This window comes from Triticum urartu, chromosome 7A (genome assembly GCF_056163025.1).
Source record: "Triticum urartu cultivar PI428250 chromosome 7A, HENAU_Tu73, whole genome shotgun sequence".
NCBI lineage: Eukaryota > Viridiplantae > Streptophyta > Magnoliopsida > Poales > Poaceae > Triticum > Triticum urartu.
In genome coordinates this window covers 86,665,433-86,678,838 of record NC_141879.1, presented here as the reverse complement: position 1 = coordinate 86,678,838, position 13,406 = coordinate 86,665,433, and the positions used below count along the sequence as shown (strand labels likewise).

At 39.5% G+C, this 13,406-nt stretch overlaps 1 protein-coding gene across 1 annotated transcript; it reads left to right on the top strand.

Annotated features, from left to right (window-relative positions):
• Positions 1-794: 794 nt before the first annotated feature.
• On the top strand, positions 795-9,600 carry LOC125529555 (MADS-box transcription factor 23-like). Its single transcript, XM_048693961.2, has 7 exons — positions 795-1,168; positions 1,367-1,448; positions 7,862-7,923; positions 8,448-8,547; positions 8,622-8,663; positions 8,795-8,878; positions 9,440-9,600. Exons 1-7 carry the CDS (start codon positions 987-989, stop codon positions 9,578-9,580), a joined length of 693 nt encoding a protein of 230 aa, XP_048549918.1. The 5' UTR covers positions 795-986; the 3' UTR covers positions 9,581-9,600.
• Positions 9,601-13,406: the final 3,806 nt, after the last annotated feature.

The window sequence follows — 13,406 nt, the reverse complement described above, 5'->3', positions numbered from 1 at the left end:
ATATCGACCGTGTTAATACGCAATTGGACAACTGTACCAAGATATAAGTACACACTTATGAAGAAAGTGTACTACCCACATGTTACATGGTAACATGACGAGATACAATTGGATGGCTCCACCAAGATACGAGCCCACAATTTCAAGTGTACCACTTACAAATTACGTCGTAATGTGTCGAGATACAATTGGATAGCTCTACCAAATATAAGCACATGGTTTCGAAGAAAATATACACCCACATATGACAAGATAGGAGCGCACCATTTCCAGGAAAGTGTACACCCATATATTACGAGGTATGAGCACAAGGTTTTGAAGAAAGTGACAAACTAGAAACCACTTGCCTCTGAACGAAATGGAGCAGGTTTTACCGCTCCAACCTCAGTTAGAAACAAATCTACAACTTTGAATAGGTAGCTAACACAACGCTAGTCTGTTTCAACGGTTCGAACAAAAAGCGTCTGGCTTGGTAGCTGACGCCATATTCTATGGCAATGGCAACATGTCCAAAGGCAATAGGCTATCCTCGTACCCAAAATTTAAACTATGAACAGTCGCAACAATATATATATTATGGATGTCCTTGTCGCAACCACCGAGGAAAATAGTATATAATGGGCCATTCATTAACCTAATTTAAAATTAAAATAGTACTATTTAGCAGTTGTTTAAGCCTAGCTTAGTGTTGTCAGCACATGGCCACCACCATCTCGATCCCTTTTCGTTTGCAGACCATTACAAGCAAACCCAAGAATACAAAAAATAGCTAGCTGGATCAGGTAGCAGCTGGGGGGAAAGCTTCAACTAGCTAGATTAGACTTGTCGATTGTCACCCAGCTAGACAGTAGAGAAGAAACAATTAGCAGCCTCTAGCTTAGCTCCATTTCGATCGGTTCTTAATTACTTTCGTCAATCGGCCGGCCAGCCGGCAGGAGAGAGATCTAGAGAAGAAGAAGAGGAAGAGGAAGAGGAAGAAGAAGAAGATGGGGAGGGGGAAGATTGCGATTGAGAGGATCGACAACACAACGAACCGTCAGGTGACCTTCTCCAAGCGGCGCGGAGGGCTGATGAAGAAGGCCCGGGAGCTTGCCATTCTTTGTGACGCCGATCTTGCGCTCATCATCTTCTCCAGCACGGGTCGCCTCTATGACTTCGCGAGCTCCAGGTCTGTTAGTTAACAATTTGTTCCTGCACCCTCCCAATACTCTACTCCCTCTGTAAAGAAATGTAAGAGTGTTTAGATCACTACTTTAGTGATCTAAACGCTATTATATTTCTTTACGGAGGGAGTATCAGTTACTTAATTTCATCCTCTCATAGTTTGGATGTGTTTCTATTTATTTTATTTTATTGTCTTCATCAGTGGAATGCAGGCAATACTAGAGCGGTACCAGGAGGCAAAAGAGGAGCACTGCGGAGTGTTGAATCCAACATCTGAGGCAAAGGTATGTAAGTATATATGCATAGTAATTTTTCCACGCCACATATATATTTACCAAAGGAAAGAGAACGGTGAAACGAATAGCAAACAAGCTTGGATGAAGATCTAGCAATATGATCTCTGATGATCCGCCTTTGAGTGAGATTTTGTCTTTTATTTCATAATGCTTCAAACTATGCAATAAAGATGACCGCATGTATGATCGATGCAGAAACAGAACCCAGAGGTATTCCTCTCCCTTTGTGAAAAAATAGCAATCTAGCTAGCTAGATGTGCATATAGCTCATTTCCATGAACTAATTAACTGAAGTGGTTAATCATTCAGTTGAACGGTTCTAAACAGACTTTCGCCATGGTGCTGAAGGAGGTAAATAGTCTCATGGGTGAAAGAGAGTGTGTGTTTGCTCATATTTCTAGGGAGCAAAATAAAATTAGCCATGTTCTTGCTAACTTTGGTTGTCAGGAGGATCACACTGTTGTTTGGATCCAATCTGGACATGACAATATCCTTAGTGTAGGAATGAACTTCTTTGCTCTTGAGCAATACACCCTTTTTACCACCATAAAAAATAAAAGCAAACCACCAAGTCCAAATGTCAGAAGAAAATAATAATAACTCCTACCTATTAGTAGTTATCGTACGTTAGTGTCTCCTCACGGAATTAAATCTCTAATCAAAATTTTACGCCAAACGAATTAGGAAATCATAATCATTATTGATTCATAATTAATTAGTAGGTTAGAGCATCTACAACTTGGGCTAATATGAGCCCCTATATGTTTGCGGAGGCGTCTGGACATGTACGTGGACAGGACCAAGCCACCACCTATATGTCCTCCCGTGCAACCACATCCTCCTTTATAAAACCTCAAATGCATGCAATGACATGCACGTCCATCATTTGACGATATAAATACACATAACAATGAATTTAACACACAAATAAAATTTATTTGAAGAGCAAAATACATAGTTCAAACATAAATTATTCAGAGTGCATAATTTAAACATAAAATTAAATGATTTTCATTGTGGATTCACATATGCTCCGCAAGATCATTCAGTAGTTACACAACAATTCATCCTTGATCACCGAGTTCACAACATGCTCTACATCTTGTTTCGGGAGGCAGGCATGTACTCCAGACGTTTGAAAATCTTGTGTGTGTGTGTGTGTGTGTGTGTGTGTGTGTGTGTGTGTGTGTGTTGCCCCTTCGCCCTCATCCTCCACAATCATGTTGTGCAAGATTACACAACACATGTCATCGACTGCTACAATGTCTCCGGTCACACATCATTGCAACTCCACGAACAGTACCCCAGTGAGCTTGGAGCACTCCAAATGCCCTCTCCACATCCTTCCTAGCACCTTCTTGCATTTATGCAAAGAGACACCATTTGTTACCTTGGGACTCGGATATAGTCTTCAGAACGCCGCTCATCGGGTAATAAGTATTATCATCAAGGTAGTATCCCATAGTGTAGTTATGTCTGTTGATGGTGTAGTTGCATTCCGGATAACAACTATCTTGCCCTTTATCGAACCCTTGAAGTTCAAAACATGCTCCACTTGCTTCTCTATTTCTTCCTGGATGCTCATCATCAACATAATGAATCAAGCTCGTTGTTCTCAAATTCATCATCATGCGCATACATGTTTGCCTACTAATGAGCAAAAGAATGTAAAAATAGTTCAAACATTTTGTCGAACACAAAGATGGCGAAGTGTATGTCAGGAGGAGTAGGATGTACCAGGGTAGCCTAAGGACTTCTTTGGAGAAAAAATTCCATGCATTCAAACCTCTTTGTATAACTACTTTGTTTTACTTGTACCATCCGACACTCTTTGATCCAAATTCCAATGTTTTTCTAGTCTTACAGGATTCAAGAAAAAAATTCCAATCACGTGGTTTTCTTCTTTTCCATGCATTTTGAGGATCATGTGAATCAAAGAGAACCTAAGGGCCTCTTTGGCTCGGATTATAAAAATATTTAAACTGCAAAAAAAACATCAAAATGGTTGTCATGTTATATTAATTCCTACATAAATTGAATACACGTCATACTATAATAGAGCATGTTTGGTTGTGTCATAGTAAAAAAAATGAGAAACAATTCCGAAAAGATTGTGAACATGGCATACTTGTCAAACAAATAACGAAATTCCATGAAGTTGCTCAATGGGAATTTCATTTTGACCTATAGGTAGAGGAGACTATATGAAAAATTCTTACGGCTTTTTAATCCTACAAACTAAAAAGTCTAATGAAATTCGTTTAAACTGGTGACGCCCTAAAAATGTTATCATATAGGAGGGGGTGGGGTATTTAGAAAACTGTGGCTATCACATGACTATATAGATATCCACTCAGTCTTCTAAATAACCCGTCATGGCTATCACAAGACTCATCCATGGCCAGATGGCGTGTAACCCCATGCATGTTTTCTTGTCTCAAGTGTGAAGCTACCATAGATTATCTGATGCATGCCACTGCAAATGATTCCCACAAATATCTATCTAGAAATACTTTAGAAAAGTAACGACAACTAGAGAACCTCCAAAACATCTTGGTTGTAGCTAGATAGTCCAAATATGTCATGAGATTGTGCCACATTTTTTCCATTCTTCATTTCTAGAAATACACACACAGAGAGAGAGAGACATTCTTTCTCTATATATATATATATATAATACCACCCCGCGGTAGTTACCTCATGGTAGTATATATAATACTTTATCATTCTAAGTATGTTCATATACTATATCTAAGATATTTCAAAGCAAGATAGCTAAAAAACTGCACGTAAGTCCATAGTATTTATATATTTTAACAATAGCTTCATATTTGTACGTATAAAACAATATCTCAATCTTCCCCATGTAGGTGTTCTTGGATAATGTTATCTTTTGTTAAACCACCTCCATCCTTAGATGTGTATGGTCAACCTTATTACACTGTTTCATTATGAAAATATCAAGCTTTGTACTTGTTGTCAAAAGGAGAGGAAAAAAAACATGGACCAACAAAGACCAGCATGCCAAAAACACCATTCTAATCAATCATAAACCAATCACTAGTCAACCGTCCAAACATTAGACATAAATTGCCCAGTAATTCACTCATGCTTCTTTGGACAAGCTCCATCGACTCTCTATGTTGCACCTTCTGCAATAACACATATGACTACAACATATTGTAGATGAGAGTATCACCTACATACAAGAATAAGCCTTCTTTTTGTCAAACATGAAATCATTTTTGTATCATCAGATAGATCAGAACATCATTGTTGGTCCGCGACCAATGTGAGAAATCTTAAGATTTGTCATCTCCTGTTGGGACCAATTTCTAAGGGCTAGAGGGCGAATGGTGAAGTCATATTAAGGAACTATACGCCAAGTTTTGGGGTTGGCACTTTTAGAACAAGACAATGAAGACTATGCAACTTAAAGTACTTAGCAAGAAGGTAAACAAGAGCATTGAGCAGTGAAAAATAATAACTTGCAAGTAAGAGATATATGGCAAAGGGAATCCAAATACTCGTGACACGAGAATATATTTCCCCTTGGTTTGGATAATTGGCACTATTCTACATGCACATTGATGGAGTCTTCAAACAACAATTCTAGGATCACAAGGATCTGGATTGCATTGCCCACCAAGTGGTCGGCCCAGTGCAATCAACCTATTTCATCATGGCTTGCACATAGAAGCATCCACTAATTAAGGGCATATCTTCACTAAGAGGGCAATCTCAGAGCTCGTATGAACTCTTGAGTCCTTCACACATAGAACTTGGTAGGCTCTCAACTGACTCCTAACCATCTAGGATGCGCTCACTATCCTTGAGTAACAAGCAAAGTAGATTCACTTGATAAGAACTCCTTGAATAATCTTTGATCAAAGCTTCTCCCAATAATCCAAAAGATCACTCTCTCATAAGGATCAGAGTGTGGTTAAAGTAATGAACTTAAGATGTGTAGGGATTAAAGAAGGAAGTTCTTCGACTTGAAAGAATCAAGAAGTGAAATGGAATCACCCAACACCTTTTCTCTTCTATTGTTGCCTTGGACCTCTCTTCATCTATGGCGCTTTAAACTTCCATAGTAAAGGCCCAAAAATATGCAAAATACTACAAAGCAGGAGATATTAAATGCCAGATAGATAGCTTGCTATGCAACAGATGCTAGACAACAATAAAAAAATGTTGAACGGTTTCTTGTTAATAACAATAGCTACAATGAGTGTCCCCCTGGCATATTTATTTAACCACATTGTCCTTTGTTAGTATAAATTTTGGATCAAGAACTAAGGAAAATCTTTATCTCTAACGGTAATTTAAGACTCGACAATTTTTAGACGTAAAATTGAACCTTTTATCTGTTAAAGACGAACACAGCAAGTGCACAGGGAAAACTCCACAAGTGTGAAGATCTCATTGAAGCATGTAATGGTCTGTGGTTAGACGTGGATGCACAATCTTAGGGACAGTCTCATTCGAGTTTGCTAAATGTTGGCCAATGAATACTCTCTACTAAATTCCACATGTGGGTTCTCAGCTCCAATAATCAATGAAGCACTGGAATTCTTACGACGTACAATACTAAATATCCCGCAGTTATAGCCAAAAGAAGCCTATCCATGATGTACCTATCCTCTCAAAGTTAAATTGACTTACCATTCCCTCGCTAAATGGTTTAAATTTATCAGAAGTATCATCAACCTTCATGAGTCCCTTTCAAAAGTAGGAGTATGTTGATTTGACTTTAACCACTGAGAGTTTTTTACCCCAAAATAGCTAGTACTATGTAAGAGAAACTACCACACTTCATCCTTGCTTAGCAACTTAAACAACCATTTTACTCACATTTTTTACTTGTAGATCATGAATTCCAAGGCTACACTCATTGTTAGGGATACATAAAATATCCAGCCATGAAAATGGTACTTTTTCTTCTATTCCTTCGACTGTCAAATGAATTAAGACTGATAATAGTCTAGCCTCTCCCGAACCCTCCTGATATCTCCAAAAAAGATAGCATAAGGATGGGGAGACTCCTATCACAAAATTAATCAAGACCAAGCACCCTCACCAGGAAAGATTCTTGGACTTACCAATACTAAGACACTCCTCAAAGTGGTCTTCGATGACCTTCCAATCGCATCACAAATCTTGCAGAAATTTATTAGAGTACAAAGGTATTTAAAGGGGAAGAACCCATCATGTAACCAAAAGGTTGCATATACTCAAGTTCATGCTCCTTGGCTTTTCCAAAATAATACAACTCCCTCTTGTGGTAGTTTATCTTAAACTGAAAGACCTACTCAAACATGCAAATGATTAGCTACATATTGGTAGCTTTAGCCAAGTCAAGATCCATAAAAAGGATCGTGTCATCGGCTTTCCCCATGTAAGTGTGTAATCCATTACACTCAATTGTTGCAACGGTACCACTACTGCAAAATGACTCTACACTGACCAACACTAAAACCCAATACTAATAGGTTTGATCGTCTGTCAATAAAGAAATGCCAATGGGACCGGTGGAGACCATGACGGAACCCAAAAATATCGGGCTATGCCAGTAGGCCTTGCTAGTAGTTCATCGTTGGCATGACCTGGTATCACTCTCTCCCCTAACATCACCTTACTATCTCCTCATGGTCTCGATTACATCCTCCCGACCAATGGTGAGAAGATCCCATAGCTCCTGCCTTGGATGGTGGCGAGGAGGCCCACCATTGGTGTCATGGGTGAGTACAATGACATTCAAGAGGGGAAACACCGGGTGGGCACATTGGAGGGGCATTGCAAGGTAGCATAATCATTGTGCAAAGCAAAGATAGGAGACCCACAAGTTAGAGGGCGGGGTGGGGGTGGATTAGGGAAGAAGGTGAAGAAGGGAGGGATTTGGGAGAAAGTGGGGCATGTGGGAGAAATCAAGGGGATCAGGAAGCAAGAAGTTCAACTGTTGCATGAGAGAGAGAGAGGGTAGGGGCGCAAATAAGGGTTAGGGTTGGTGGTTTTATATGTGCTACAAGAACAACACATGATTTGGGTTTTTCCATTGGGTCAATCTTCCCATTGGCATGCCCTTGGTGTAAACTATCGACGATGAGTTATATGCCACAAATGGGCTCTTATTTTTGGTCCATCACTGGTCTCGTCTGTCACCAATATAAATTTATCATTGACGGGCCACATATTTGGCATGGCCCATCAGTGGTGACCCATTCAGTTGAATTTTTTACATGTTCGCTTACGGGTCACAAGGAGCCCATCAGCGAAGGAGGGGTCAATAGTGTGTCATTATATGTAGTAGTACAGTATGCAAGGAAGCACGGTTATGGGTCTCCTAATTAATTTGGTGTGCTTATAGTTAGTATCTTATTTCATTTCTATTTGTTGGGCAGTTATGGCAGAGGGAGGTTACAACCTTGAGGCAGCAAGTGCAGAACTTACACCACAATAATAGGTAATATTAATGTTCAAATAAAACTAGGTGATTTCGCCGCACGTTGTTGCGACAATTTCAAGATTATTTTTTGACGAATTATGTATCAACGAAATGACCTAAATCAAAAACTATTATTTTCAGAAGTAATTGTGTGTGAACAAATAGTATGCATGCATGTTGGACCACTGGAGTTGCAACTATTAAATTGGGGCATGCATGTGCTGCAAAATGGTGTTAGTGGATGATGATGTGGCACATTTAGTGATGCGGAGGGCTGCATGTTAAGAGAATTGGAGTTAGTGGAGATCAACTATTTAGGTATATAGGATATGGGATGCCAATAGTATAGCTATGCGGAAGTTTGACTGGTTTCATGTGCAAATTAATTGAATTAAAAGAGTGTGCCATACTGCCATGTGTGCCAAGATCTCTGACTTGAAGACTAGGCCGGTGAAAGACCATGTATTTAGTAGCATCTTTTTTTTTAATGAATGGAGAAGCTAGATAGGTACACTCTTAAACCATGTGACCTCTGATGTTAGGCAATTGTTGGGAGAGGAGCTATCGGGGACCACTATTCGAGATCTGCAGTTTCTAGTGAACCAGGTTGAGATGAGCTTGCATTCCATAAGAAAGACGAAGGTGCCCTTTCATTTCACCTTCTGTTACCTTCTTTTTTTTTTCATACATATTTTACTTATAATTGCTTTCTTTAGGAGCAAGTTATGGCTGCGGAGATCCATGAACTTAACCAAAAGGTTCACTGCATCTTCTTCATGTTCTTGCTTGTACTGTTGTTGGTGTTGAAATAGCTCAGTTAGCATTGATTCTCGTATATGTGTCTGTTATTGACAGCTGAGGTATCATGAGATGGAATTTGCTTTTGCAGGGATTTCTTGTTCAGAAGGAAAATGTCAAACTTGACAAGAAGTTCAGTATTGCTCATGAGCAAAACATAGAGCTGCGGAAGCAGGCAAGAAGTGCCATGGATTCTCATGTACTAAATGAATGCTAGTAGCTAATATATCCTAGCTTGTCATCTGATAGCCCAGATATACTTAGAAATTGAAGTAATTGTTGATGAACCACATTTTATAACGTATGCATTAGCAAGTCACTGAAAGAATTGAAATTTAAATTTGACTTGAAGTTCACATATAGATGATTAGTATATGATTTGAAAAAGGAGACAAATTTGACAGATCAGTATAGAACCCCTACTGCAGACTAATGCAGATTCTCGGGTGGGTTTTATTCAATATTTCACATCCCAGATAGCGTATTAGCATGACTAATGCAGATTCAAGTAAAAATAATTCTTTCTGAAAAAAGTAATAATCTATTGGACAAATTAGAAATGCGATGCAACCCTGTAATTTAAAAAATATATGTGTTGGAACTGGTTGCAAACTATATATGTAGCAGCTCTAGCCAATATAACATTGACCATATATATTAGCTTCAGTTTTTTTTTATTTACTGCAAGCATAGAAGGAAGCTGGCACTTGACAAACTATTAATGTGTGTTAATTAGCTTTCGGCGGCCATGAGATCGAGTGAGCAGCAAGCCAGCGGAAGCAACTCAAAAGCTGCTGCCGGATTATTGTTGTCTACTAGAGTACGTGAACCAAATATTGACCTTGAGTTGCGCCAGCAGGAGCATGAGGATGAATAACATCTACTATACGTCCACTGCATGCAGTAAGTACTGTAATCCATATGCTCAATCGATGCCAAACAAGTCGCAGTTAATTACATTTCTAACTTTAAGTTTATTGTTTTGCATGAGACAGCGTCAAGTGGTTAACTGTATTTTCAGTGCATGCGTGAACGAACGAAGCTCTTTCGTGTGCAATTTGCGCCTGGTGTGTACAAACAATATTGAAGCAGACACCTGCTTAGAACCATATATATTTTTGGTGTTATATATAGAAGCAGCAGACGTAGTATGTATGTGAGTCTAATTACTCGATATTAACAAGGAGGCAAGAGAAGATCAAGTATATTATGAATGGACATGTTTCCCAAACTTAATCATGTTTTTGGTTACTTGTATATGTTGGTCACAATTCAGAACCTAATTAATGAGCTTCTGTTCTTTATTTTGTGTGGGACCTAATTAATGAGTTGAATATGGAGCTACTAAGTTTTTGTTGCGAGTCAGATATCGGCCGTCTACAGAAATTTGCACAACTTTGGAGGTCATGGTGTATTATGTGTTTAGGAATGGATGAGAGTATCCCCATTTCCATGCGTTTGAGATTATTAGCCACTAGCAGTATAGTCAACCCTACCCTACCATGTTCTCATAAGCCCTTCTTTTACTCCGATAGTATTCCGGATCACAATTGATCCAGAGAAAAGGGATACATTTTTATATTATAATAAAAAGGAAAGTGTAGTAAATAGAGAATCCGATCGTGTCATGACTTATTATTCCATTTCTACTCCATGAGATCTTACGGAGTCTATTCATGGATGCCACGGTTGAGGTATGATCATAGAAAATGTTCTCCTCCAGTGAACAAGGCTATCCTTCCTAGTAGGGGGAACTTGCGTGTTGACATGGTAAAATACCCACCCTAACATGCGATCATGCAGAGAAAATGGCCCATACATTTCCGTTATATTATGATATTTATATCCAATAATTATTTTGTCACTATACAATAAATCATACAATAAGTAATTGTTGATGAACCACATTTCATACATGCAGAGAAATTGTCACTAAATTATTTATTGTATAGCTCATATGTCACTATACAATCAAATTTCAAAAAAAATTGCAATACCCATAACAATGCACAGGGTATGATCCAGTTTGAGGAGTGATTGTGCCGATATACAATTGATCGATGCCCGCTGGCTTCATAATGCTAAAAGATTTTCAGTGAAGGTTTTCTTTAATCATGCTCTTACGTGGAATGGAGTAATTGGTTATATATTGGAAAATCAAGATACCTTCCAAAAGCCGGAGTTTTTATTTGGTTGGTTCTGAAAGATAGTATTTGAACCAAGGGTGTTGTTAGGAAAAGAGGATGTAAGGTGATGATCTTTGTCTCTTTTTTGGGCCACACGAAAGCAAATACCACCATTTTCTTTCATTGCCCGATTGCAAAATATATCTGGAATGTGGTTTGACGTGTTGGTGTCTACTTTTAGCATGTCTTACGCGCTAGTTAACTAACTGACGCTCATGCATAGCTCGCATGGGCCATAGCCCAAATAACGAGCAAATGGCTCGGTCACTTGGTTGCACTAGCAAGCTAAAAAGATCATCTAGAAAAACCAGCAGTTGTTGGTTTAGAAAAATCTGACATCTGGTTTTTTATAGATAACAAAATGCATATATTTAAAAATGTTCGCAGATTTTTTAAGAGTACATGAATTAAATTTTTTTCAATGAATTTCAATACTGCTCATGAATTTGAAAATTTGAAAAAGTTCATTGACTAGCAGAAGGGCTAGAATGATTGGCCCAATGGCGGAACGCTCGCGAGCAATGCGTACAAAGATTGAAGTAATCGATTGGCTGCTAAGACTAGTCGTAAAGAAGAGTAACTTTAAGTAGTGTCATGCATACGTCACTAGTCTATAATTATATGTTATTAGTTTTATAGTGTAAAGTATCATATAACTAGTATCATAAATATTCGATTGTTTTGCCTTGGTTATGTTACGATAACATATTAGAGCATGGACAATAGTATAGCCAGCTGCAGCTTGCAGGCTATATGATGGTGTCATGTTTTTTATAGCGAAGTTTATAGCCGGTGATTATAATAGTTGGATAAATATGTACTATTTTATTGATGATGGTCCCTCTCACTCTGTCACGGAGTCTCTAGGAGCACGTGTTACAGCTGATTATTAATTAGTAGCATGCATCTTCTCTTTCCTCTTCATTCTCTTCCAACTCAGCAAAAAAATAATATTTAAAGTCTTACAACCTGCCCACTCGCGGAGCTTCCGCAAGGTCGAGTGGGCCGTGGCCCGTCCAGGTCTGGAGCAATTGTTTTTTATATATGTATGCTTCATACCCAGCCGACCAGCCCAGCCCACAACCAGTACGCAGGTGTAGCCCATAGCCGATACACACATCTCAGCCTCTCTGCCTCTCCCTCGCAGACTAGCATGCCCGCACAACCGCACGTCTCTGACCGCCGTCTCTTAGCGCAGCCGCCGGCTGCCGCGGTGCCCGCCACCGGCCGGCGCCGCCCACAGGCGCGGTGCACATCAATCCCTCCCTTCCCTAGTTCCCTTCATCCAACGCCCCACCGGCACCACCGCTCCTTATCCGACCCACGCACGGACGCTCACACGCAGCCGCGAGCAAGTTAGCCGGCGAAGGCGGCGATGGTGCCAGGCAGTGAACTGCCAAGTGGGAAAATCCTTCTCTAAATCCTTACAAGTTGCGAGCTAAATCGATTCAAATCATCCTGATTTTATTCCCCTGAACTGACCTAGGTCATCGTTCATTGAAACTGAATCATCCCCAAAATTCCCAATTGGCTGAATATTTCACTGAAGATCATACTAGGTTAGTGTCAAGTGTCCACAGACCACAGTAGATGGTTTCTAATTTAGTAGGCAAGTTTTGTTTCCACAATTGAGCAATTGGCCTTGCTGTAGCATAAATAATTCATTCCATTGTGTTTACAGGTTACAAGTTGAGGTCTAGGCAGCCATGGGCAACGCCAGTCAGCGAAAAATCGATTTGGTTTTCAAAAGAAAAAGAGATGATGACATGATTGGAGTTGAGGAAGATCCTTCACCAATGGCAGATCAACCTTTGCCAATGCTTGAAATTGAACAGCCACACCTAGAGAGCCGAGATGAAGGTCTTCATGCAAATGAACCTATAACATTCTTGCCAATAACTTGTTAGTTAACATAGAGGGTGAAATTCTGGAGAAGTACAGCTATGAGGTCAAATGGTGAAGGAACGGAATGCTGATTTATAGTATGTAACTCCACACAACCTTGCCTGATGGTCAAATGGTATGGCTTATTTTGGTTTGGAGTAGTATATGTGGTCAAATGTTATGGCTTATTTTGGTCTCGGTGATATATATGTATATATATGCATTTGCTCATCTTGTATTCAATGCGAACAGAAGGTGTGGCGACTATATCTATTGAAATAGTATATATGCTTTAGAATTTGAAGAATATTGTGCTCTTTGGCCCGTCCAACTTTTTCTTCCAAGCTCCGCCACTGAATCCGCCTACAATAATTATAACACTCTGGACGCACCGCCGGTTACTGGCCGTTACTTCTGATGCGATCTAGACTGACCCCACAGATCAACATTAGTCTTTCCTGCGCACTTTGCCCCCACTCATGCACACCTGGGGCCAACTTCTCAGTTTGTCACCCATACTAAAATTGTTTCAAGTTGAGCATGCTTAACTTTGGATATCTTTTCGAATGGGCTTCAGAAAAAAAAAATTCTTGATGATATAAATAGTTTATCATTTCTATTAAGCCAAGTTCT